Genomic DNA, 27958 nt, shown 5'->3' with positions numbered 1-27958 from the left:
GAGTGATGAGCGATGATAGCGTCTGCAGAGTTGAGATCAATCATCTGAGACGGATGGGAGCAAGTGGCGCACCATGGGGATGTCGCTGGACGACGCTGTTGCCACGTTGGTTCGCAGTCTGCACCATGAGTGGGGACTGGGGAGGGGTGCAAGGCGCCGTGGGAGGGGAGATTAAGGTTTATGTCTCCGCCTTCCTCTTGGAGATGTGATTTTAGAGCGCTTGGAAACTGGAAGTGAAAATGGCCTGGCAGTGGTATCAGCTCTGCTTTTGAAGAATGCGTGTAATTTCAGAATGACTGCTGATAAATAAAATATGATCTGTCAAGAAAACATCTTCGCTTGTTTTGGAGGCGGCGTCTGTTTACGCAGTGTCCTATCGCAAATACTTGTTTGTTGCTACTGCGCAAATCTCATTTGAAAGACGTTCCAAGGCTATCCAATAAAACCATCAGCTGTGAGCTGTCAATAAAACCCACTGATAAATGAGCGGCAATTGAGTTGACAGAATTAACGTAATGAAGCAATTCAAAGCATCGCTGGTAGAGCGCTGCGCACTGTATCAGTAGTAGTGATGACCTGCGGACATCAACAGCGTCTCTGTAAGTTGCTCTTTACATTGCAATAATGCGCTAAAATGACTTGTAAAAATCAACCTGACGCGCATTGATTGCAAGGTAGTGCATTGGTGCGCTTCTGGGTTTTATCGGCACTTGCGGAAGGAGAAAACAATTTTCATTATTTTCAGCTTGCATCTAGTGCAGGGCAGCTGCATCCAGTGTAGGGTCTTTACGAGTTAATTAAGGCTCCGTTACAAGCAAGTGCTCTAAAACAGTAAAGATGCCTCACCAGTCACCAGTTCGTACTGTTCCCATTTCTCGTCGATTACCTACATAACTTGTCAGTGCCACCACTATTACTTACCCAGTACTTCACCTGTCAGAGCTGTACTCGGTACTTACCCAGTACCTAACATGTCAGAGCTGTACTCGGTACTTACCCAGTACTTGACCTGCTGGCCACGGTCGCCCGTCTCCTCTCCCCAGCCGAGGATGCGTACCGAGTGGTACGCGGTACGAGACGAGGAGCGCAGGCCGGTCACGCGGTACACGCCCGTGCGGTACGCGAAAAAGTCCTCGTGCACCTGCATGATCGCTGCAAAAGAAAAAGAAAGAAATTAAGGATAAGATGTCCGAAAACATTTATCCCCGATGAGTAATATAATAACAGAAGCAGGTGGCATTGTTTTTTTTTCGGATGAAGTGCTTCATTATTATCGACAGTGTGATTTTTTCAAGCCCCGAATCACGATACGAGTATGCCCATGTTTGTTCCTTTTACCCTTTGACTGGCTGAAAAACGGCACAATCTGACTTCAGAAGTGGACCTTTCGATGACGTAATGACACCACGACGATTTCCAGACGGAAGCTGTCCTGCTGGCTTTTCTGGCCGCAGAAATGGCCTCATGTTTAGGCTTGGGTCACCCGATCGAGCACACACCCACCGCAAACGGCCACCCGTGTCGACGTCAGCCCCAAGAATGTACCACTTGACACGTCCCGTGTTCCTGACCCTACCCCAGCCAACTGCAGTTATACATTCACCCTCAGACCGCGCCTGTGGCTATGTTATAGTTTCTTGGTCGGTAGTCTTTGCATTGGACACCTTCCGGCGGCTGCTGGACCGGACATGCTTAGCTATATGACCCTGCCCCACCGCAGCAAGGCCGCCAAAGTGCTAACGGTCAACGAGAGGCAGCCCCTCCGCCCACGGTGGTTACGGTCTGCCTTCGTCTGGAGGGTGTCTTGCAGGGTGTTGTTCGCCGCCCCCGCCCCCTTCTCTCAGTCGCCTCCGGTGGCAGCGGCCTACCGACCTCAGTGACACGATGACAACAGAGGCCACAGGGAATAGACATGTGCTGCTGGGGCGTCCTTTGACTCACTACTCCAACATGCCCGGGTGAGAGCATCTCCCAACATCACAGGAGACGGCTGGCCAGCTCTCCCGCTAGCATTCCTCAGAGAAATTGCCACACTTTGGGCGGTGCAGGGGTCCTCCCGAGCAAGGTAGGTGATATCACCCGCCCCCGCCCCCGCCCCCGACCCGCCCCCGCTCTCAGCACACTCAGTCCGCCGCCGCCCACGCTAATATGACTGACATCCGGTGCAGATGAGCTCCATTTAGCGAGCTCTGATGTTTATCGTATAAGTGTCGTCTCAAGCTCAACATGAAGCGATGGTTATCGTTAATTAGAAGGTAGTCGTGTGGTCAGTGTCGTCTAACGGTGAATGTCTTCATTACAGAGCTGGCTTGTTAGTCGGCACTCCAGCTACTTGCTTTGGTCGGTTCGTCTGAGATTCATCTTCATTTGACGGATTAAGTTGATGTTCTTGGCAGTCTCGCCGTCTAAGTAGCGTTAAATGGAACAACAATCTAGCTGCGCCACTTTGGTATAGTCAAATTACAGATAACATATGTTTTTTTTTCTTCAAAAGCAGTTAAAACCGCAGCTTTGAGTTGATAATCGCCGTTTTCACGACAGCCAGCTGGTACACATTTGGTGCACTTCTGGTACAGATTAGGTGCAGATTTGGTCAACTCAGCTTCAGTGTGTCTCTTAGCAGCTATCAGCTGGGGTTTCACTAATTGCTCATATACTTGCTTTGTCATATTATCAGAGAGCATCATCGATTAAAACACTGAAATAAATTCATAAAATGAGGATATTTGCTGTAGAAGAAATTAGGTGCAGATTTGGTCAAATCAGGTGCATTCATCGGATAGCCCGTCGTGAAAATGGCTAATTATGTTCAAATTTAAATAGAAACAAAAACAACTTCATATCAACACGACTACAGTGATATTGACTTCGCTGCTCCCCAAAATACGATGACACCCATACTCGTTCGGGTTCTTCATTGCTTGTCTCGTGACCTGGCATAGACCGCCCGGGGCTATGTGACCAGGGAGCTCACAACAGCTGGGCGGGTGTAGCCAGACGGTCGGCTGGCAGCGTGCCAGCCTGGCCCTTTCTGTCTGGATTTTATCGTCATGCCGTCACCGCGTCTCGGTGGGCTGTCATCACGGCCATCCACAGCCCAAAACAGCCGCGGGCGTATTATCGGAGAATCATGGTCATTTATTGGAAGCACGTTAAGATGAAAATAGTTTTATGTGATAAGGTTTCCAGGACACAATTTATCTTTAGGCTAGGCATTATTTTTGTCTAAAGAAACACTATATGACGTCACTGTTGCCCATTATTTCTAAAGAAACTAGCAATATCTTTAGTGAAAAGAACCGTTTTTTGTTGATCAAAACAGCCGCATTGTTTTTGTCATAAATCTTCGTGAATAAGCGATGTTTATCCGAGAACACATCTGTCGACTTTTGACGGCGCCATGACTCTTTCTCGCTCGTGGGGCCACCTGATGAGATCACTGGACCGAAATCACCCGGTATTTTGGCAGGCTCGTACTCGAGTGACTGTGTTGAGAGGGCGGGGGGGGGGGCAATCACATCCGCTCGGGGTGCTCACATCCGTTTCAGAAATACGAGTCACCCGGATGAAAGGCTACACTAAGGTTCGCGTAGCATGCAGTGTAGGTAAGCTATGTGGATCACAGGGGAGCCGTTCTAAAAAAGGATGTTGCCCGCTGTTGCGAAAGTTCTAATTCGATAGCATACAATTTATGAGGGGATCGGTGCCGTGGTTTGACATACAAATATATCAAGCCACAAAAGATTTCGTGGGCTGAAACAAAAAGTTTGTTAGGTGTCACGAACATAGCTTGGGATAAGTTATCCCAAATGACGATATGATTTAGTGGTTGACTTTTAAAGTAAATGTAAAATGAGTCTGAATTGGATGTTTTGTAATTTGAATCGGGCATTCTTCGCAGCCAGTAATATCACCCATGGCCATTACATAGCCAAACAATTGTCAGGTGTCACAATCAGAAGGACCGCACCAGCCGAACCGCACCATCAGCAGTGCATGACCTCCAAAGCCCTGCCCCGCCTAATGCACCCTCAGACAACTCCTGACTCTTCGCAGCCACCGGAGTGGCTTGGCTGCTCTCATTCCGTGCCCAGCTCACGTTTCTGGTGGTGGCAGGACTTTGCGACGGGCTCTGAGCGTTCAATCGCTCTGCATCGAGGGGTCGGTTGTGCACGGTGCACGCGGTAAGGACGGCTGTGCAGTGTGCACGAGTCGGTCAGTGCATTGTGGTCTGTCTGCTGGTAGATAGTGTGTGGGAGGACGGCGGCAGAGGCGCCGGCACCAGCTGAACAAACACGGCCTGTGAGGAGGTTGGCGGGTGAGGTATGCACAACGGAATGGAGGAATTCAGCGGAAGGCTGGCCGGTATTGAAAGCTGGAATTACCAAAGAAGAGTTTTGATTGTGATCCTCGGAGAAACACAATTATTGAAATCTAGGCAAGCTGGAGCTATCTATTCTCCATTGCATTTCCGTATGTCATCTTCTGAGAAGAAAAATTTCATGGCTCTGTGAAGCTCAGACGTTCTTTAAGAAGTGAAACCAAGTCGTCCCTTCATCTTTGCTGTCATCTTTGCTGTGGGTAAATTGTTCTTCAATCAAGCAACTGGGATCTTGATAAATAACTTAAAACCACCACTTGATGAAAGAAATGCGACTTTGGAAAAAGGTCATTTCATGCCTGAAAAGTGTGTAACAATGGGCACTAAATAAGTAAAAGAAGGGGAAATGATAAGATAGAGGTCAAACATATTTTTTTATACAAAACCAAACATCGCGGATAGTTGCAAATGCAGCAATACAATAATAAATAAACACATAACAAAAGCTCTGTCCCCTGGACTGCCAATCTGCACTCACCTTGGACGGGTCCGCTGTGGTACAGCTCGTGCATGATGTCCTGCTCCTCGCTGGCGATTCGGTAGGGTGGCTGCATCCCGATCATGTCCCGCCGGCCCAGCGACACCCTCGTGCCGTTCGTGCACGTGAGCTCGTGCGGGCTCCTCGAACGGCGCGGAGTGCGGCACGTGCCTTTGGTCTGGGTGCTCCCGGACTCATACGGGTAGCACTCGGCCTCGGCCACTCTGCAACCGAACGGCGAACGGTTATTGGGAAAATATACTGCGCGTATAAATAAACGAGTGGTGGTCCAGGGCTGATGTATAGCGTATTTGGAAATTAGTTGTATGATCGGTCCCAGAAATGTTTGTAAAACTCTGCATGTAATTTACTGGTATGTTTTGCAGCGATGCACTGCCAGAGCTGAGCTACATGATGCTTTTGCGCAATAATTGGTTTGGTACCTACCGAGTCTACATCAAAACCAGATAGACCTACAAGCAGGGGCGGCGCCACGGGTTTTCGATAGGGGGGGACGGGGACGGGGGCTTGCCATGACCGAAAATCCCAAAAGTAGATACCTACTGATCGTGTATGCAAAAAAAAAAAAACGAGGCACGTAACGCCGCGAAACTTGGCAAAGCCCGCAAAGCCCAAAACACATCGAATGGTGCATCCCGTTTCCAAACTTATCCTAGGACACCTAAGATCGATCACCTTTTCAAGCATCCTTGCCTCTAAATCAAAATTTGCAGTCTTGCCAACTCAAAGCTGGTTTCCTACAAGCTGCGAATTGCTTAGGTATGAGTAGCAGTGCCAACTATTCTTACGTTTCGTACTTTCAAATTTTCGATCTTACGTCTGGTCAGCTTCATGGCTTCACCATCATACGTCTATAGTCATGGAGGAAAAGTGGGAATGTCTTCTGCTCTGACAAGTGCGCCAAAACTGCAATATAATTTCAGAATCATGACATCACCACCTGTTCCATATGCAACGGGCAGGGTGCAGCTTCTGGCTAGCCGTCAGTGGTCATGTCATCGGTGCGTGGTCACTCAAAAGGTCATGCTAGGTCATGGAAGGTCACCAGCCGTTATTTGATCACACTTTCTGATGGATGTTACTTACACTGAAAACAAATCGACACAGTGAGGGCATGTTCTGTACTGGTAACACATCAGTCATGTGTTAATCGCACCCAAAACACAATAAGGCTGTGTATTTTCACGCTTGGCGGGACCTTCGACACGTTTGATAACACAGAAAACAGAATAATGACACACTTTTCTCGTGCCAAGCACGCTGGACGAATGTAATGCATCAGTGTATCGAAATCATGTGTTGTCGGATATGGTAGACGTGTACCCTTACACAAATATACCGTGCCATCCACCAGTGAGCGACCTCTGAACCTTAACTTCAGATGGGGATAACAGAGGGCGTTTTTCGAGCACCGACTTTTATGCTGCGTTTTTGTAAAAATTTGCCAAAGTGTTTTGAGAAAGGTCAAAATGCACAATACAGCCGAGGGAGTCGATACCATAGAGATCTTATATACATAGAGATGACACGCCTATGTTAAAGCACTTGATTTCGTGGCGATTCAGTGGGTCTTTTTAAGCAAGGTTTTCTGGGGTGCCATGGCCCGTGACTTGCATTTTGTAAGGATTCGGTCAAGGAGATTGTGTTCACATCCGCTTATTTTTAAGTAGTTTTTCTTTTTTGTCTAGCTGTGACACTTTCGAGCGTTATTATTGAAATGAATTTAAGGCATGTTTTAACCTTATGCTCTTATCAGGTACCTACTGCATGTATCATTAACCCTCGCCGTCCGACCGGGGGGGGGGGAGGGCGGGTGCCGCCTCCCTATAGGGTTTTTCACGATAGCTCCGAACACGCAGGCGATAGAGAGCTGAAACTTGGCATACCTGACCTTTGATCCAAGCCGCATCTTGTGACACCAACCGCATTTTCAGGTCAGGTCAAGTCACTGACCTGTGACGTCATAAGTGAACCTCTGCACAGTCCTCAGATGTCGCAACTTCGCAACGCCGTCAGTGCCAGAGGAACTTTCACAGGGAGATGAAACTTACAGGATGTAGTATCATCCAGAGGTATCACAACTTGTACATATATCTCGGATTTTCCCTAAAAATCACATGAGGTCAGGTCGGCCACGTGACCTCACCATTAGGTATAAGTCAATGGGGAAAAATGAAAACTGCTATGTTAGCGCCGAGAACTATCTCAAACTGTCTCCAGCACATGGAATCGTGATTTCTTGCACGCCTTGTAAGGTCCGATGCTTCACTTTTGCATTGTTGACATTGCGTGGCGTCATTTATGGTAACTGGGGTCATTGATTACAGAAAGTGCGGTTTTGAGGCTCATGATTACATATATAACTGCAATGAAAACCGTAAGACGGTTTGACAAAAGTCAGTTTGTCAGTTTGGCCAACATGTCTTATTTTCTTGGCCCTATTTTGAATATAATTATTAGCATGAGGCTTACGGTTTTCATTGCGGTTATATACTTGGGTCATTAGTTTTTCATCAATAACTCCCCATCAAATTGAGTTAGCGAGTCGGGAAAGCCACCAATAAACTCAGGAAGACCTGCCGATTCGAGTAATATGTAACATGACCTCTTTCAACCAGCTTCGTGATCTGGGGGAGCTGACCTGCCCTTGACCCGAGGTCAACACCTCAAGTTGACCTCACCCGAACAAAAAGTATACCATTCGACGCGCCTGAGCGAGGCGAACACGATGATGCCAAAATCGCGGCTCTCCGACCGTTTTTTTTTTGCGAAGTTATGAAAAACTGAACCCTGGCCCTTGGTCACTTGACCTGACCTCATGAGACCTTAAAATCGGGTACCAGTCCCTGCGTCTTGTAACGGCGCACACGCTTGTTTTTTCCGCGACGCTCTAGCTTCATCAGGGGCGAAACGGCGAGGGAAATCGTACCCCCCCCCCCCCCGGCCGGCGCGTATGTACATAGAAAGCCAATAGGTCCGGCGAGGGTTAATGTATCATTGAATGGGAACATGCAACATATGTACACTGTAAACCAAATTGACAAGTCTTGTGTAATGTAACCAAACATCTCTTGGTATGTTTACCAACTGATACTTTTTAAAGGGGAATATTTGTTTCTGGTCCCTAAAAAGCTGTTTCTGGCACCTAATTGCTGCTCAGCCCAAAAATGCTTATTCGACCCTAATATCTGAATCTGGCACCTAATTGCTTCCACACAGCCTAAAGTTGCCAGATCGTCTAGTTGAACTCCGTATTTGCTGTTTGCTGATTCAGCACCAAAACCAAAACATCCAGCACCTATTTTATTCCACGTTTGCCTATTTAATTCGCGCAATCTTCCTGATTTTATGTATCCTAACAAACATGAACGTTGCATTCGGTGATGTCAAGTGCCATTTTCGCCAGTGGAGATAATGATTAATGCCATTTCTAGCCAAAAGAGAATCACTAGCCAGCTATGGTGCAGCATAGCAAGAGGCTCCTATACCAGCCCGCTATGTAGAGATTATTGCACCCTCAGCCATTTTAACGTGAAAAGTTTGGGTCCGTCACTTCCAGCCAGGCTCTCAGGTCATAAACTGGAGTAAAGCAAAATGTCAACTCTGAACAGACATGCCACGCAACCGGCCCTCTTTTCAATATTCTTAGCTTTCTGCAATCATCGTCTGACTCCATCTCGATCAAACGCAGCATCCGGTTTCTACAGGGGCGTTTGACTGACCGGCCACACAATAACCAAAAACAAAATCAAAGCTTCATGCACACATAAGTAAGAAACGGATGAAAAAGGCACAACCACGGCACAACTCTGCGCGGCAAACAACAGACAATGTCCCACGCAAGATCCCGCGTTTCTTCAGCGGCCTTGAACGGAATGAAAACATTACATTTCTTTTTTGGAGCTATTAGATGACGTCAAAAAATACAATACCCGTTTTAATGGTCAAAATCGAGACAATTACTCACAAAAATGTTTCCCTTTAAGCATTACAAATAAATACTTTTAAATATTTAAATGACATTGTTTTTTTTCAAACAAATCAATATTATTTGCTTACTTAAACGTCATATACAATGCTGAGATCACTACGGGGCTGTCTTAGAGTGTAGCTGCACTGGCAACCTTTAGGCTAGACTCCAGGGGTCATTATACCAGAACAACATGATTCTACCAGCCAGTAGTTCATTTTTCTTCTAGATTGGTGCTACGCTCAGCATTTAGGTGCCAGATTCAGAAAAAAGAGTAAGGCGTACCGATGAATAGGTGCCAGAAACAGCTAATTAAGGTCATTTTCCATGATTGGTGCTGGTATCCACAAATAGGTGCTGAGGACCAATTTTGGGGCGAGTCAGCTTTTAGGTGTCAGAAATAGCTTTTCTGGGACGCAATTAAATGGCGTCCCTTTTTAAACAAGCCGTTGTCTGGTGCATTGCTTGTCAGGTGACAACTACGAGTCAATATGTAGTTACTATGTATCGAACATCGGGCTATCGAACATCCTTTGAATGTTACGGATCCGTCCAGTAGTTTCGGAGATACGGGAGGGGGCAAAAAAATGCCCCCCCCCCCCCCCACCGCGCGGAAGGTGGCCGGGTGGTCCACCGCCTGCCGGGTTGATGAGAGCCTGAATGAGAGAGAATGTTTTAGGCGAGCTTTTAAGGAATTCAATAAAAACACAAAATGAAATCATGCTACAAATTTCATTGCTTACCTCAGGAATGAAATCAGCCAGGAAAGAACAGCAATATTTTTAACCAGTAAACCGCCTTCTGGGGCGACCAACGGAGCGAGCGAGAGGGTGGGCCTTGGACAAGCAAATTTGCAAGGGTCACCTCCAACTAACTTGTGCACTGCACCCTACTAACCGGTCCCTAGCGATGTGCCAAATTTGAGCGCAATCGGCCTAGCCGTTCTCGAGATCTGGAAGCGGCACCCTGCACGTGCACACGTGCAAAATGGGTCACAACTGACTTTTGCACGGCACCCTACTAACTGGTCCCTAACCATGTACCAAATTTCAGCACAATCGGTTCAGCCGTTCTCGAGATCTGGAATCGACCCCTGCACGTGCGCACGTGCAGCAGCACCCCAACTGTGGCACATGGATATGCATTGCCTAGTGGGTGCCTACCTACATACCAACTTTCAGCGCAATCGGCCAAGTAGTTACCAAGATATTGCAACAATTGCAAAACTGACACCTCTTCGTTTTGCACGTGGCACGTGCATAAGCGGTCACCCACATGCATCGAGAATAGTCCAATACTTGGTAGAAGGAATGAAGCTACCCTACAAAAATTACCGCGTGTAAATCGGTCAAGTGGTTGCTGAGATATAAGCCTCGCAAAAGCGTAACCACGGCCGGCCGGCCACTCATACTCAGAAATTTCCGTTAATCTACGAAAGACTACGCTTGCTTCGCTCGCTACGTAATAATTTCTTCAGACTAACAACGCCTCAGCCATATTGGCACGCTACTGGCTGAAAATAAGTTGCTTAAAAAGACCCACTGAATCGCCACGATTTTAAGTGCATGTCATCTCTATGTATATAAGATCTCTATGGTCGATACATGATAAATTGTCTAAAGCAATATGCGCTGATTACATCAAGTGCAAACTGAAGCATAGCTAATTAACGTCTGCTTGGAGGAAGAAACTCCTCGGTCTATATAGGATATATTTGAAAAATCGCTGGCCGAAACTTCATCCCGGCTGTCTGGACAACTGTATTGTGCAATAGTCCTCCAATTTGGGGCATCGTCTCTTGGTGTTCTGATTGAGCCGTCCACGTGACGCGTTCACCCTTCGGCTCTGAAGTGGCCGACCGGGCGCAACTCCAGCTCGCGTATGGGTCGGCGGCCTCGTATGGGTCGGTCGGCCGCGTGCTCAGCCCTGACCGCGCTCTGACCGTATGGGTCGGCCGGCCGGGTGCTCACTGCTCAGCCCTGACGGCACCCATGCGCCCGATTCCACTCGGGGCCCGGCTTTGGCAATCAGCTTGTCCAGCCAAAGCTAAAGTCCCTTCAACTGCGCCCCGGCAACAAACTACATAATCACCATGTGTTTCCTTCTTTCACTTGCGATTTGTGTTAAATTTAGTAACACATTTACCTTGTATTCTGCAAATGTATTCACACAAGCCTTATGTGTTGAAGACACAATTATATTGTGTTTTAGGACACAACACGACTGGGTTAACACATTTGTAAATTGACACGTCTGCGACGGGTCAAAAAATGCATGATGCAGGGTACACAAGAAAACCTAGTTAACACGCTCTGCCTGTGCGTTTTTAGTCGTTTTTTGTGTCATTTTGTTTTCAGTGTACCGAGAGCTTCGCAGGAAAAACGAGCGCATGCACCGCTGAAAAAAAAATGAGTGAAAGGGTCTCAGGTCCGGCGACCTCTGCAGGTGAAATGCCCCAGGGTAGGATTCCGGTCCTTGTTGACTTTTTTTAACTTCGTCAAAAATGGCAGTAGAGCTGTGATGTCGGCACCATTGTGTTCGTCATGATCGAGCTGGCACGACCTGCAGTCGTTCTCATATTCCCCCTCCCTCCAATCGTAACAACTACAGCAGGGATTGGCAAATGGCGGGGCAGTGGGCACCCCCTTTGGGAGGTAATGAAGGTCTCTGGAAACCTCATCCCTCATCTCTTTAGCATTAGTGGCTCTCCTTATGGAACAGGTTTCTTGACTGGTCTGTTTCACCCCAGAATTCAAAGACTAGTCAAGGTAAAACCGAGCGCACCACAGTGAACACAATTTGATAAGCTGGTGTACCTATCTCAATTTTCATGTAGAACCTTTTACGTATCACGTACCTAAAACCCTTCGTGCACTCATGAAAAAGCAACTGCCATGTTTCAACAGCTGGTAATGGCATTTTCACAGCCGCTGACGTAAGAAGGGGAGGTGGGGCTCGATTAGACCCCCAGCCGTTCGGCCGCCGACCGAACTTAGTTTTGCAGAAGAAAAAAAAACGAGTGCTATCGAGCCCCTTGACGAGAGGGAGCCGATGCTACCCAATTATAAGGTCTTGGGCTACTGCGTGCTTTTTTGGTCCTGCCTGTGATCTATCCGAACACTTCTCCCCACAAGTGCTGGGGTTAAATGGCAATAGATTTCAAATGGTTCCTGTGGTAGAACTGCCATGCTTGAATTTGACTAATTAGGAATGGAAAATATCCATATAGTAACGGAAATCTATGGAATTTCAGTAAACTTGGTTTTGTCGGCAATGGGGTGTGGCAGTGAGGTGGGGAGGTAATAACCCTGCCTGGCGCCGCAAAAAGGGGGGGGGGGCACGATCCCCGAGGCCCTGCCGATCACCTTATTACTACAGGCATCACAGCTCCACACCTTTTGCAGATGGCCAGGACCCCCTGCGATAGGTACATCCCAACAGCAATCTTTATTCAGAACCTGCCTTGATTAACCAACGATGCATTAAATGCGACGGATAACTCTACAATGCATTATTATCAACTATTGAACGGGCCTCGCCGATAGGGGGGTACTGTACCCCCCAAACTTTCGATAGCGGGGGACCTGTCCCCCCCGTCCCCCCCGGTGGCGCCGCCCATGCCTACAAGTGCTGCTTTTGATTCGGTATTTGCACATTAATAACAAATCAGCGATGTGCTGTTTAAACGTTACCACGCATTGCACAAAGCTAAGAATTCGATCAATTATCCTTCGTATTTTTGTTCCGTTTTAGAAACAGGTTTGGAAGAGATGTCAACTCCGAACTCTTAACAAAAATATTCATATCAGTTATAAAATTGGCGACCCTTAGAGAAAAAAGGATAGCATCCATGCGTTTTCGCTGCCTTGACCTTAAAATAATTCTAATGAAGTTTCCTAATTTTTCCATTGGGCATAAAATAACCAGGAATATGTTTTGATTATAACTAATTAATGCTGCATGTGAAACTGAACATATCTGTGAGTTGCAGGTATTAATTTAAAACATCTCTTTTCGAGAATCATTTAGGAGAAACAGTAAGCAGCGTCACGCTTGTTTTCCGTTTCACAGGCACTTTATGCATGTGACGTGCAAAATAAATACATAAACCCTCCACCAGCTGACTGCACCGTGCACACATGTGCGTGCACGCGAACAAACTACTGTTTTCGTTGGCCGCACTCGCTGACCCTTCACACACCGGCAGCGTGCATCACGGTCCGGGGTCAAATTGCAGCCTGGCAGACCCCTAAACGTGACATTCAGTGCACCGTGACTGTCCAAAACGTGACATTGAATATCTGAAGTCAGAGCAGTGGCACGCACCGTCTCACACAGAGAAAGGCATGCGGCCACTGCATGCAGACAGTAGCGGGTGACTGCATTATATCTTGTTTATGCTTGCAATAGTGGGTGGATTATTTATCGCTGTTTTGAAAAATGGGCTTGATGGAATGTAACTATCTCAATGCAGGACAATGTTATCAAATGCATGACACCAAGGCATTGCTAGATATAAATTATCAATGTTGATTCTCCCACGGTTTAGATACACAAAAAGTGATCTCCAAATCAGCAAATTTCTCAATCTCCTCTAAGAAAAGGTTACAACTTACAATTAAATCATCGTTTATTGGGCGACAAGGGGTCGTCGAGCTCCGTGAAGCCGGTGTGTGTAAATATTGCTTTGGCACTGATGGATAGCGTCTGCTGCTATGGCTTCCTCCCGCTTGTGTATACCGTGCATCCTAACATTATGGCGACCCTCTGTAGTACAGCTGAGATTGGTGTTTAGTCTCAGCAAGCATCCTTTCTCGTCCCATTTTATACAGAAGTGTCACTACAAGAGGTGATTCATAAATTATTCAGCTGCGACAAACTTTTTCGACGTGTAATCATGTTAATTGGATACTCAATTAAGCATTAGTAAAAGGGGTTTAATTGGTGAGATCATGGATTAATCGTCCAGTCAGCTAAAACAGTGCTCTTTTCATGTGAGGCAAGCAGTGCGAATGTAAGATGGCTCTGATTTTATCAGCTTTTATAAACACTTTTTTCATCTAATGAAGCTACTCAAAGAGTATGATTAGTAAATAGCGCTTGTTGGTCCCATCAACAGAAGTAAATAGACAGACTGAGCTGGAACTTACGAAGTAGGTAACATAATCATTTTATAAGTTTCATAACAGCTGCAACCATCGAGCCGATTCATGTTATCTATGATCGAGCCTATGCCCGATGACAACAAACCCTATACCTTACCTTAACTTACCCCTCACTGGACTCACCGTCACAAACCTTCCTCCCTACTCTCTCTCTCTCTCTCCCTCTCTCTCTCTCTCTCTCTCTCTCTCTCTCTCTCTCTCTCTCTCTCTCTCTCTCTATTTCTTTCTTTCTTTCTTTCTCCCTCTTCTCCTCCCCTCGCCATCCTCTCCTACTACTCTCCCATTCTTTCTTTATCACTCTTCCGTCTACTTCCTCTCCCTTTACCTCTCCTATACCACTCCCTCTCGCCCTTCCTCTCACCCCTCTTCTCTCGGGCTCTCCCTCTCCCTTCCATCTCTCCCCTCTCCCCCACTCACCCGTATCTTCTGAGGTAGTTCCAGGCGCGGTCCAGGTTTCCACCCTCGCAGCCGTCTCTCCGTAGGTAGCCACAATCAATGATGTTCTGCTCACTGAGGTGCACCCGGCGCCGCTCAGGGCTCTGGATTGCCACGCGATCTGCCGCGGTGGACGCAGTGGAGAAGGCCCACGAGGCGCCGCACCACCCCTGGTCCTGGACTGGACCAATTAGACCGGACCACTCGCGCTTGTCGCGCGCGTCGAACGAGCGGGGCAGCTCACGAGGGTCGTAAATCTTCGTCACCGGGTACATTTGGGTGATCTGGAGCAGGGGAAGGCAACGATTGATTGATATGATAAGGGGACAGAAGCAGAAAAGAGCGTTTTCACTGACAACCTTGCGGCAATACGTGTAAACGCTGTCTTAGGTAGACGTGACACAAAATCATCCAAAGCAGCCACATAACTGCTTACCGAAGCTCCCCGAGATTTCATGCTGCACCAGGTCTTCTCAATCGTCCCATGGTGGACATACAGAAAGAACAGCATTTTGCCTAAATTGTAAGACCCGTCGCCACGCACTCACCAAATCGTTGGGATAGTTGGTGCCGAGAAGATATTTGAGTCCAGTGTTGAGCTTCCGGCCCCAGAACTGGGAGTAGTTGGAGGCCGTCCAGCCGTATGCGCTGTTGTAATTGATGTCCTGGATGAGGTCCTCCTGAACCAGACACTGTTGAGTCTCACACATCAGCCTCGTCTCATTTTCGCTTACTTGCTCGCATTTGCTGCGAAACGAAGAAGACGAGAACGTTCACGGTGACGATGGTAAACTGTGATACAGAGACGAGTTGAAAGTATCTATATTGGTGCATCGTATAAGTATGCTGATTTTAGAGTGCCATTGCCTTCATTATCCCATTGTTTTTCAACATTACAAAGAACTTATTTCGTCGTTCCGCTTGTTCTGCTGGGTAACTCAAAACAAGCAATGAAACAATCTGCGTGACTTTTTGAGTATGCCGGTATGAACTCACCAAGTATTGCAGTTGTTTTGCACAGTGTTGCCGGGAAGAATTTTGTCCGTTCTGAACTGGCATGACACTGAAAAAGTAATGCAAAACTGAAGTTTCACCGGACAACTGCTGATCTATCTCCCCTGCATCCATATCTGAGTGACGCAGAGGGAAATCACACACACACACACACATCCTGAGAAGTGACGACTGCATTGCCTTCATTCGGTGCTGCCCAAGTAATGCTAATCTAAGATGATGGTGTCGGCTAGGAGACACGATGCTGCATGACATGAGTGCTAAAAAGCTGAACATATAGCATGTAGTACAGCGCATTCCCACGCCCACATCTCTTACCACACGCATACGAAAATCAACGTGATGCTGACTTGCTTTCATCATCCTATTCCCAAATACATCAGTCAGAGAGGTCTATTTGGCCGAGACACGACACCACCACCCCTGATGACGTCACTATCGCTCTGATGACGTCACTCACGTCTTAGAGGTTCTGACGGTATTTCCCCGAGGCAGAATGTGAAGTAGTCGGGACAGCAGTCCCCAGACGCGCCGCGGTCACAGAACTCGTCACAGTAGCAGAGTGTATCTCGGATGGGTCGGCTGCAGTCGTCCAGACGTTGCGGACAACAGTCTCCTGCGGGTCAGCGCAAGGTCACCGTAAAGGTCAAGGTCAAATGTAAAGCAGGGAGATGTGCAAGATACGGTCAGCAGCAAATATGCACCAGAGTGGTAGTGGCTACATTAGCGGATCGTTTTGCACTATATATTTTGGTTTGGTGATTTTGCAATGTGGAGACATGCATAAATCGATCTTACATCCTACTCAGTAGGCATGATTACAGTGTTCATAGAAAGCGCAGTCAGCATAGTGAGGTCACGCTACGGCCCAGTTACACGTTGGTCTTGGGTTACAATCACGGTAGCGGGAATGATGGCGCAACACTAAAAAAAAAATAAACTATTGATCAGCAGCATTTCAGCAAGCTCCATTCAGCTGTACAAACATAGCTATGGAAAAATAGCTCCTTGAAGTGTGGTGTTATCTGCAAAAAAAAAATGAATGAACAAATAAAACATAATTGATACGAAGCCTGTCCCGTTATCCACTCGTTTAGAGACAATTGCACGACTTTTTTGCATCAGAATAGTCGTTTTCACGACGGCCATCTGGTACACATTTGGTGCACATTTGGTGCAGATTAGGTGCATATTTGGTCAAATTAGGTTCAGGGTACCTATCTCTTAGTAGCTATCAGCTAGGTTTGCACTAATTGCTTATATGCCTGCTTTGTCATATTATCAGAGGGCATCATCGATAAGAACACTGACAAAAATCATAAAATGAAGATATTTGCTGTAAAAGAGATTAGGTGCAGATTTGGTCAAATTAGGTGCATTCGCCGGATATTCCATCGAAAAAAAGGCTAATAGCGGTTTGCTTTTCGATTCGAGGTGCAAATTATGCCCATTCTGTCTATTTAGACCATCGTCATCGGATGAGAAGATAAGGGGAATCCATTGGGCTGATAGAATAGATTGTTGCATGCCGGCTGGTGCGCAAAAGCGGTTTAGTCAGCCCGTTGATACAGGCGGGCCACAGCAGTGGGACAGGCCACCCAGAGATCAAATCGATCGCCCCAGATCGCCCCTGGAACACATGCTCCAAATGAAACTGTAGTTCCTCCTGGAACACATGCTCCAAATGAAACTGCAGTTTCCCCAGGTGTCTAGTGGAGTGACCGTGAGCCCGCAACAGCAAAATCTGATTTACAATGGTGACGAGGTCTGTGAAATGTGACGCAGAATATGATAACATATGAATGTGAAAACCATCTAAAAACATGGATCTATAGTCGAAAGAAATAACTGCAGTGCCGTACCTCGGACGGTTCCTCGTCGCTCGCAGTAGCGCCCCGGAAGATCACTGTAGTCGGGTCGGTCACGGAGTTGACCTATGACCGACCCAACCACTAGGGTCAAGGTCAACAGCGACAGCATGGCTGGAAAGAGACAGAAGGCTGTGAGATGCATTATATACGGGGTTCGGGAAACATGACCAAAATGAGGCTCGTAGTCATAAAGACCTTCGTATTCATAGCACCATAGAGTAACAAATGGCCATCTATGCATCATAATCAAAATGTTAACACCTCCGGCATCGATCGTTAAGCGTAAAATTTTGAACCATGTTACGGTGCTTTGATGCCTTATCAATGCATAAACATTCAGCAATTCCATTTCAGACAAGAATATACTCTAAACAAAGTTAGACAATCAGCATTTATCCACCGTCCCAGGTTAACCACCAAAGATATCTAACACCACCCAGTGTGGCTATTTATCGTCTGCTGCTGATATGACCCGACCCCCAAACCAACATTGTCTGATTGATCCCTCACAAGCTGTCAATGGTCAGATTTCAAACCCGTGGTCTCCGATAGCGACTACAGGCTACATCATTGGTGTGATTGTTGCAGAACAATAAACATCAGCTGCTTTGCAAAGCTGCCCGTCCTACCGTCGTCATGAGAGAGAAATGTTGTGGGAAATGCGGCATATGTTGCAGGTACTGCGTATCTGAGATAAAAGATAGCGCTTATGTCACTTGGCTGCGTATTTGGATTGTTCTTGCGTAAAGCTGCGACTTGGAGGGTGTATGTTTGACAACAGAATACTGCAAATTTTAGCTGTAAATCTGTTATTCCTGCTTTGAGTGCGCTGGCACTGACACAAAAACAGCACTTCCGACAGGTATGCAGTTTCGGTCTTCGGATATATGACGTCACCCACTTGGACGCTTCGTCGCATTCACGGATTCTTGTTCATCAAAATGCGCGGAGACTTTTGATGGGCACGAACACAGTTCAGTTGTCATGGGGAGTGGCGAGCCATTGGTTTTATAAAGCTTAACCTCACTTAATATGCTTGCATTCATTACAGGTGATTTCAATTTTGATTTATTTTCTATTAAAAATAATTCTGCTAATGAATCATTTTTTACATTAATGTGTAGTTATGGATTTTTGCCAACCATCTCCAAAGCTACCCGAATTACCCCAACCTCGGGTACTCTTATTGATAATATCTTTACAAATGACTTGTCCAAAGTGGTAGTACCAGGAATCATTTTAACAGACCTTTCAGACCATCTTGTAATCTTTGCAACTGTAAACATTGAAAATAAGAGATTGGAAAAGAAAAAACATAAAGTAAAAACAGTATTTGACTACAACAAAATTGAAACCCTCAGGGGCCAACTAGTACAGAGTCTTGATGGACTCACTGCTCAAACAGATCCAGAACTGGCATGCATACAAATAATACAGGCATACAAGGATGGTATTGCTTCGTGCTCGAAAAACATAGCAAGCTCGAGAAAAAATAACTTTATAAAACCATGGATGACTCCAGCAATTCTCTGTTCCATTAATCATAAAAACAAATTGTTTGTTAACAAACTTAAAAATCCCAGTATGTACAACATAGCACAATACCACAAATATCGTAACTGTCTCAATAGGGCAATCGCCAATTCAAAGAAGGCCTACTATGAAGCGGAATTCCAAAAAAACAATAGGAACCCCAAAAAGACGTGGGAAACACTAAATGAACTCCTAAAACAAAAAAGCAAATATGATATTTTACCTGAAACACTTAACAATACTGATAATAATGAACCTGAAAAAATGTCAATGGCTGAAAATTTCAACAAATTTTTCACAGAAATTGGTGAAAAATTGAAACAGAATATTCCATGTAATAACAAAAATCCTTTAGAAAATGTGCAAGAGGCAGAAGGAGAATTTTCAAACTTCTGCAATGTCACTGATGACAAAGTAGAACAAATAATTAAACAGCTTAAAGATGTTGGCGCTGGAGTCGACGGGATCAATTCAAAAATATTAAAACATTCTTACAAACCTATCCTTTCAAAGCTTACCTATTTCTTTAATCTATGCCTTTCAACAGGAATCTTCCCAAACCCATTGAAAATAGCATCTGTGAAGCCAATCTACAAAAATGGAGATCAAAATAACTTGTCAAATTATAGACCAATTAGCATATTGCCAGTGATTTCAAAAATATTAGAGAAACTGATCCACTACCAATTGACAGAGTTTGCAACAAACAGATGCATTCTCTCAGAAAACCAATTCGGATTTAGGAAAAACAACTCTACATACATGCCTATCATGCTTATACAAGATTATATAACTGAAGCACTGGAAAAAAATGACATTGTAACGGGCATCTTTCTTGACCTTTCAAAAGCCTTTGACACGGTAGATCACAAAATACTACTAGAGAAATTAAACAAAATGGGTTTTCGAGGACATGTTCTAAAAACAATTAAATCATATCTAACGAACAGATTCCAAGTGGTGCAGATAGAAGGGGTTAAGTCAACAGAACGAGAAATAAAAATAGGCGTACCTCAGGGGTCAATCCTTGGACCACTTCTTTTTATTTTATATTTAAATGATATAGTAAATTTACAATTTGAAGGTCGATTTATGCTCTATGCAGATGACACTGCAATATTCTTCAAACATAAAAACATAGAAACACTGCAAGAAATAACCAATGAAGCGCTGGTAAAAGTATCAGAATGGTTTGAAGCTAATTATCTTACAGTGAATACATCAAAAACATTTCTCCAAGTGTATTCAAAACGCAGGTGTACCGAAAAGCTGAATATATACATTAAAGACACTGCGTTAATAGAAAAGAAATCAGTGAAATATTTAGGAATTCTAATTGACTCTGACCTCAAATTCACAACCCATATCAGTAGCATTTGTAATACTATTAGCAGAAATATTGGAATGATTGCAAGAGTTAAACGATTTATCCCAAAACAGCAGCTCATTCAACTGTATCACTCCCTCATTTTTCCTTACATCAACTACTGCTGCTTTATTTGGGGCTCTAACTATGATGAACATCTTCAAAAACTGGTAATCCTGCAAAAAAGGTTCATGAGACTCATTGAGGGTATTTTCCCACCACAAAGTGCTACCCCAATATTTAAAAAATATAATATTCTAAAAATTAAAGACATAGTCAAACTTCAAATAATACTTATCATGCATAAGTACATAGTACATGAATTGCCAGTGTCTGTAGGGCGATTGCTACAACTCTCAACTGAACCTATCCACCATACAAGGAATATCCACCATTTTCAACCTGTCTTCTCAGCAAAAAACTACAGGCTCTTCTCCTTTGCCTGCATGGGACCCAAACTTTGGAATGATGTAATCGCAAAAGATATTCTGTTAGAAGAAATACCACAATCAAAGATCACTTTCAAAAAATATGTAAAGAATATATTGCTTAGTGTATACTAAGCAAAAGTAGGTAGTGGGAAAATAGCAAAGTTATTAACAAAACTAGTAGATAAGCATCCTTGGGTATAAAGGACCCACTAAATGCTTTCAACAGGCTTAGAAAAAAATATGAAAGTATATTAATTTTGTAAGCAATCTTTGTAATGAAAGGTGAAGATACAAACAATATTGATATAAATAGGAAATGAGAGCAAATGACAATGCGAACATTAATAACAATTAACAAATTACATATGCATAGTACTTTTCACAGGCATTGTTCAGCACCTCAACAGGTGGCCCAATAATGGATGTACCAATAGGTACATTTATTATCGGGAAGGCTGCAAATGCCGGCTACAATAATGTGTTGACTGTTTTGTGTGCAACCTGTGTCATTTTCAACACAAAAGATACATCCCCACTCAATTGGAACGCCGGACTTGACGGGGCCCACCGGCAACAAGCTATGCTTAGCTGGTGGGCCGCAGAAAGTCTGGCTATGAACTCGAGCTCGAATTGACCAGAAATGTTTCCCCACTGCCATTCTGCTGTTTTCCTATGAGTGAATGTTTAAATATCATCTACTAACCAATTATGCATGGTTGTATGAATGACTTCTTTCGTAGATGCATTTGGACAGTCATTCGCTGCATTCAGCAATGACTACTTTTGCTCTCTTTTATCATTAACCTGTTGCCCGCACTTCTTTTGCTTGATTTTGTTTCCTACTTTTCCTAGCTGGGAGTGCCGCGACTTATCCTTTATTTTTGTCTGGTGTTAACGTAAGGTGCTGTGAGTCGCTGGGCTGAGGGTGGGGGCACTCCTGGTCACCTATTAATGGGTGGCGGAGTAGTTCGAAAAAAAAATTGGAAACGGCTGAGCATCCGACACGACAGCTGATTTCCGAACACGATTGATGCGATATGACGTCACCGTGACCCTCCCACGTGCGGTTTCGTGCGTGTTTTTTAATGCGGTGGTCGAACAGCGGCTCGAGTCATGTTCAAAGAAGATGAAGGAGTGGTGACTGATCACTAGAGTGGAAGAAAATGGAATAACAGTGTATGTGTCGGGCTAGGTCATTATAACCGTAATCAAAAAGTTAAATGAGGATCGAAGAATAAATGCGATGTTCAGATTTGTTCAAGTGGTTTGTTGGATCGGTGCAGGGGCTCGGGCTCCCACAAAGAAGGGATAGCCTCCAATGACGCCAAGGATCTGCCATCAAATTCTGCTGGCGTTAGATTCAGGGGTGGTCATTCAAGCGCAGAATTACCGCTGGCTGATCATTTTTTGGCCACGGGTGAGGGACCTACGTCCTTCCGTACACAAAAGTAAGAAGTGCATAAGAGAGGCCTCAAGTCCTACGAAGGATTGCCGATAGCCTACCAACAAACAATTGTAATTATAAATTCATCGATGCCGAGCGACGCTACCGCTCCTCTCTCTATGACATCATCAGTCGTCTGGTGACGTCATCACCGGGTCTGGTCTCCGCAGCCAATGACCTCTCCCTAATCCCCTTCTGCTGCGGCATAGAGGTCGCCCAACTGCTGCTTCGTGCCCATGGACCCTGCAGCCGTAAAGAAAAGCGGTCCAGACAGCTGGAGAATGGATCAATTGCCGGACGCTTGAGCTTCGAGAACTAAAAGGGAGGCTGATTATCGAGTATGACTGCTGATAAATGAGCACGGCCCAGCTGTTGACCGGCTATAGATTCTACGAAGAAATGAGAGGAACGATTTAGGTACTGATGCAGATCAATCGACAATGGCATGGTATGAATGCCGCTGAGCCTGTCAATAGCTAGATTGGCAGCACATACCGATAAATCACGTGCAAACGACTCCCATGTGTACACTTCAGTCACGAAGAGAACACTTGAACTGTTTCGTGCGGTCGGTTGGCAGTCTTACACCTATTGCCTCTGGCTATGCAAATGTGCAAAGGTTTTGGTGTCTGATGAGCGTTCAGCGTTGACGTGGTGTCCGTCATTTTAACATGCATTTATAATACTTATAATTGGCTAAATTGAAGTGGAAGGCTTTTGGAACGGTCCGACACATTAAAAGGAACAGAAGATCGCATATTTTCATTGTGTTTGCACGGCGTTGCAAGGCGCTGTTACCATAATGTAGTAATGTCTTTCCATCCTTCTCTTCAAAGCGGCGCTAGCAACTTGAAAACAAACAGAAATGGGGGTTCAGCCTTTTGGTTCTTGTCAAGATGCCTTTTCGCTTGTAACTCGCAATTGAGTTTCGTGGTCAAAATGACCGTGGCACGATTTTGACCTTCGCTGCTCCTCATCCGCGCCTTGGAGCTAGTCTGAACAGCATGGATATAACTGCACACAGAAAAATATTGACACCGTTAGCGGTGTAATTGCACAGTACATATCTGAGCACTTGAGGAAAGTTAATTTAGTCCCTTCCCCGCTTAAATTACTTGCGCTTCTAAATGAACACCAGGAAGAAGGTAAAAGAACACTGTTAGGAGGGTTGGGTGTTTTACTACATGTAGCAAAACACCCAACCCTCCTAACAGTGTTCTATTACCTTCTTCCTGATGTTCATTTAGAAGCGCGAGTAATTTAAGCGGGGAAGGGACTAAATTAACTTTCCTCAAGTGCTCAGATATGTACTGTGCAATTACACCGCTAACGGTGTTAATATTTTTCTGTGTGTGGATTGTGAAACAGACATGGTGACTCTAAGTTGGAGAGGATCCAAGGTTTACCAGAAGCAACAGGCCCGCTGTGGCGCTGTGACCTTTACATTGCTTCAGCTGCGCCAAATGATTCACATGGTGTGTTTCCAAACCGGTGAGAACACATTGGTTTGGACCTGTCATCTGTGTTGTTGTGATAACTTGACAGCGGTCAGCGCCCAGTTTTGATAACAAGAATCACTATATAATTATGGTCGCATCAAGGAAGAGCATGCAAATGAATGCAAAGATATGTGAGGTTTAGGAGACAGGGATATTGATACCGAATGTAACACATTTATTAGCTGACACCATATTTTAATCGTGAGTCCGATTACGATTTTAGAATGAAAGATCTATGTAGTTTCCATGCCAAAACTTTCTCTCCTGCATGCGAATAGTTTACACGATATAAGAAGTGCTAGTGTCTCAGCCTACCCCAAACGCCAACTTTGGAAAGCATCACCCGGACTATTGTGACACTGACACCCATTACTTGGTACGCGTTTTTATGGTTGTGGTGACGCCTTACAAGTTCACTTTGTCCCATTGAACTTCTTTACCTGTAACGAGATATTCTGCGGCTGATTAGCTGACACATGTGAAAAAAAAAAACTGAAGCCTTGGTAACCGTCGACGACTTGATACTTATAAGTGCCCTTTCGTTTTAATTTTTACCCAAGGATTAGGTGTTCAATATTGACCTTTGAGCTTATATAGCATTAACATTTTCGTAGCTAATTAACCCGCGCCCCAGTGGCGGTCTCAGCCAACTTCGCCCTAGTGAGGGGGGGCATATGTTACCACCCACCTCTAACTCAAAAACTAAGAGGGCTAGAAAGACGCGGTAAAAAGCAGTCGATAGCTCTCAATGCGTACGTTTGAAAGTATTTCGGTCATTTTTCATCTTGGAGCAATATTGGGGTCACTGGAGGTCATCAAAGGTCAAAATTTGCCAAATGTCATTATATTTTTCAGAAAACATGCTTTTATCTCAGGAACTATGATAGCTAGAAAAACGCATGGAAAAACAATCGATAGCTTTGAACTCTTCTTTCGATAAGGTCATCATCAAAATTGACCTCAGGTCAACGGTTTAGCCTGCAGAGTGCAAAAACTCCACAAATAGCTGTTTTTACGCAAAGTGTTTTTCGACAATAACTTTTGACTAGAAAAAGCCACGACATTTCTATTGCCAGAATCGTGTTCCTCTCGACGAGACGCGTCGAATGAACTATAATTTGACCTTGAAAGGTCAACTTGAAAATTTGACCTCAGGTCAAGGTCATGACCTGATCGGAAAAGGTCACGTTGCATATCTTTCGATGCGTCTCAACAAGACAAACACAATGAAGCCATCCCCAGCGTTCTATCTCTTTCCAATCGCGAGTTATTGGCAAAAATCTGTTTGTAGCCTCAAATGACCTCGGATGACCTTTCTAGAGGCTATCAGCAAAAATGACACCTTGGTCATCACGAGTGGCCCAAATCATTATGATTCTGAAATATTTGGACTGTTGCTATTCGTACACACGGATCTAGAGGCATTTTCATTTTTCTCCATTGACTTATAATGGTAAGGTCACGCCACTGACCTGACCTTAGGTCACGGATATAAAAAATCCGAGATATACAAATTGTAGGCGCCGATAACATGATGCAATCCACCAAGTTTAAAACCTTTCTGACAAACACTGCAGGCTGGACATGATTGCAAACTTTTTTTAGGCCTGGTCAGTTAACTTGACCTGGTGACCTGACCTGACATGACCTGGGGTCACAAATTTCACACATTGTCCAAAATTGATGTACAAAAAGCTATGCCAAGCGGCGCGGCGCTACGCGCCGCGGTTTTTTATTTATACGCAAAAAACGCGACAGGGTGGTAACATATGCCCCCCCCCCCACTGGGGCGAAGGTTAAGCATGTGCCTTCTAATACGACATTCCAACAGCGCATGGGTGATTTTTTTTTTGCAAAACGACTTCCCTCAATTTTTCGAAACATGCTTGTGCTCGCTCGTTTCCAAAACTCCAATAAGAGACAACCAATTAGAGAGGTACGACATCTGAATTGGCACGGTAGGCGGATCGGTCCTCATAATTTACCAGATCGCTCACATTTTACGATTCGATCATCGCCGCTCGGCGGCTGATTTACGGGCCCAGTGGGTGATCTGTTTTCATCACGAGAGCCAGTCGCGATTTGGCAGCCAAACCGGCTGAGTCTTTATACACTGGAGTGTGGGTGGGCTTCTATACAATGCCGCCTTAGATAGTATGGGAGGGCCCAGACAAGAGGTTATTAGACAGTTTTACTGAGCAGAGATTCAGTTATAGATATTGGCAGGGAAGCTATATTGGTCGTTGCGATATTTCTGTCCGAGGAGAGGTGATGATGATGGCGGAGCACTCTCGTATCGCGTTAGAAGTGTCCGTCTATTTCTAAAGCTTGTCATGACCAAATGCCGGTGAATATTGGCAGACACCTAAACAATGCCCAACACTTGCAACTGATTAGTCGAAACAAGCTGTGCTATATTGCCATTTGAAGTGTGCAGGAAGTAACAAAGTTTAGGAAAAAATGGAAATATTTCAAAATAGGACTATGTGCATTCGCATTTCATAGTTTCCTTACGCTCGACATTTGTTTAACACATAAACAATTTCAAACAAGGCATCTCATCAGACTCTTCCATACATGTCTCTGTTAAGCAAACCCTTAAAAATCGATCTCAAGAAAAACCTAACAACAATTATCACTATTGTGACTGTCATCTTCCCATCCTACCTAAATAAATACCTCTCACCCCTGCCAGTCACAAACCGGCGAACCCACCTGTGTTTGAGGTGTGAACTGTGAGCCAGACGTGCACTGTGTCGACCTCGTGAGTCGTGACCTATCACTACCGCACTCGGGCGGCGACTGGGGCTACCGTGGCGACCTGGGCCCGACCCCGGCCGGCCAGACGGGCGCGGCGGCGGCGGCGGCGGCGGCGGCGGCGGCGGCGGCGACGACGACGGCTAGGCGGTAGCTTGGTGGCGGGGGCGGCGGCAGTGGTGGAGTTGTGGGCGGTTCGGCACTAGGGGCGCGGCTGCAGGATGATCAGATGAGCTTCGCGAGCTTGTGCAGGGTGCGGCGACAAGCCTGGGCGTCTAAGCTTGAGTCCTATCCGGGTAGACTTGTAGACAGAATGCATCGATGGTGAAATTACGCGATATGCTATCACAAGAAATCTGAAACAACTACCAGGCCATTATCTTCAGGCGTCGTTGGTGTACCTAAAGATTGTCTATCCCCGGTCGTCAAGTCTATTCTCCCAGAACTGTTTTCTTTCATGGCGTAGGTAGGTGCCAAACAATTTCACTGCTTGAGGTCAGCTCGACGATCCGTCAAGACCTGTCACAGCTAGAAGTCACGCTGAGATAATAAGCGACTTTGTGCAGCTCAGTGGCGTGGCTAGAATGTCTAAAAGCAACAAAACGTCAATGATTAATTGTGTTGGCCAGGGTATGAAATGTAACACATATTTGTAAGTGTCTAGCAGTTTTGAGATGACGGATAATGATGTGCGAATCTAATAAGCCGCATGTCATGAATCATTTGTCATAGGGTTGCTAGTTAGAAGTTTTAAATTGCTACTAACTAGTGAGTCTGCAATCTGCATATGGTTGGTTTTCATTATGCTGCATCGTTGCGATAGCATGGGTGTTTTTTGTGTGAGACTTGCATACTGTCTAAATATTTTTCTTTAAAGGGACCCTCCCACCTTCAAAAAAAATTATGAATTGGCATGAAAGTGATGTCGCTTGGTTCAGAAAGAGCAAAAACGAATATCTACCAAATTTCACCGAAAAATATTCACCGGTTTTCAAGATATTAGACTTTTACTTTTGTTTACTTTTTGGGATATCCGCTGTTCCTAGCGACTTTATTTGGTTTGGCAGCTGAAAGTGCGGCACTTGTTGTGCGCAAAGCAGCATATACAACCGCGTGCTACAAAACGTTTTAGTCAAACATTTAAAAATCGTTAGATATCTGCGCTGACGTCACACATTCAGAGGGGTATTCTTATGCATTAGCCCCTCTGAATCAAAATGCTTCAATTTTGAAATTCAATATTTCCGATTTAAGGCATCGATGTTGTGAGTGCCGAAACCGGTAATTGTGAGCCAGGGACCCCATTTTGGCTATCTCAACTCAAATCTTATGTTAAGGTGGGAGGGTCCCTTTAATTTTATTCCTCATTTATATGCTCCTTTCCACCGATACTTTACTTGCGATGGTCGTTCTTTATTCTCCCGTCTTTGAAATCATATATCGGGTCGTTAACACCACCGTTGATGACATGCACCTTTCAGTCAGTCTCTCGAATGTAAAAAAAATACATCGAGCGCATCGTTTTACGTCATTAAGTGGTTTTCAGCCGCCCACCTGCAGGCGTTTTTGCTCTTCTCGTCTACCCTCAAGGTG

General features: G+C 45.2%; 1 protein-coding gene across 1 annotated transcript in view; it reads right to left on the bottom strand.

Moving 5' to 3' along the window:
* The window catches only part of LOC122379445 (uncharacterized peptidase C1-like protein F26E4.3), a 30258-nt gene extending 3803 nt beyond the window's left edge, over positions 1 to 26455 (bottom strand). Inside the window, exons 1-8 of the mRNA XM_043361677.1 lie at positions 26324 to 26455; positions 17327 to 17446; positions 15925 to 16080; positions 15447 to 15513; positions 14999 to 15197; positions 14433 to 14734; positions 4860 to 5083; positions 998 to 1152 (exon numbers count right to left, since the gene is read on the bottom strand). Coding sequence (XP_043217612.1) covers positions 998 to 1152; positions 4860 to 5083; positions 14433 to 14734; positions 14999 to 15197; positions 15447 to 15513; positions 15925 to 16080; positions 17327 to 17444 — 1221 coding nt within the window. The 5' untranslated portion in view covers positions 17445 to 17446; positions 26324 to 26455. The remainder of the gene's footprint in view (positions 1 to 997; positions 1153 to 4859; positions 5084 to 14432; positions 14735 to 14998; positions 15198 to 15446; positions 15514 to 15924; positions 16081 to 17326; positions 17447 to 26323) is intronic.
* Positions 26456 to 27958: the final 1503 nt, after the last annotated feature.

This window comes from Amphibalanus amphitrite, unplaced genomic scaffold (genome assembly GCF_019059575.1).
Source record: "Amphibalanus amphitrite isolate SeventyFive unplaced genomic scaffold, NRLGWU_Aamphi_draft 000078F_arrow, whole genome shotgun sequence".
Taxonomy (NCBI): Eukaryota; Metazoa; Arthropoda; class Thecostraca; order Balanomorpha; family Balanidae; genus Amphibalanus; species Amphibalanus amphitrite.
This window is presented reverse-complemented; position numbering and strand designations above follow the sequence as displayed.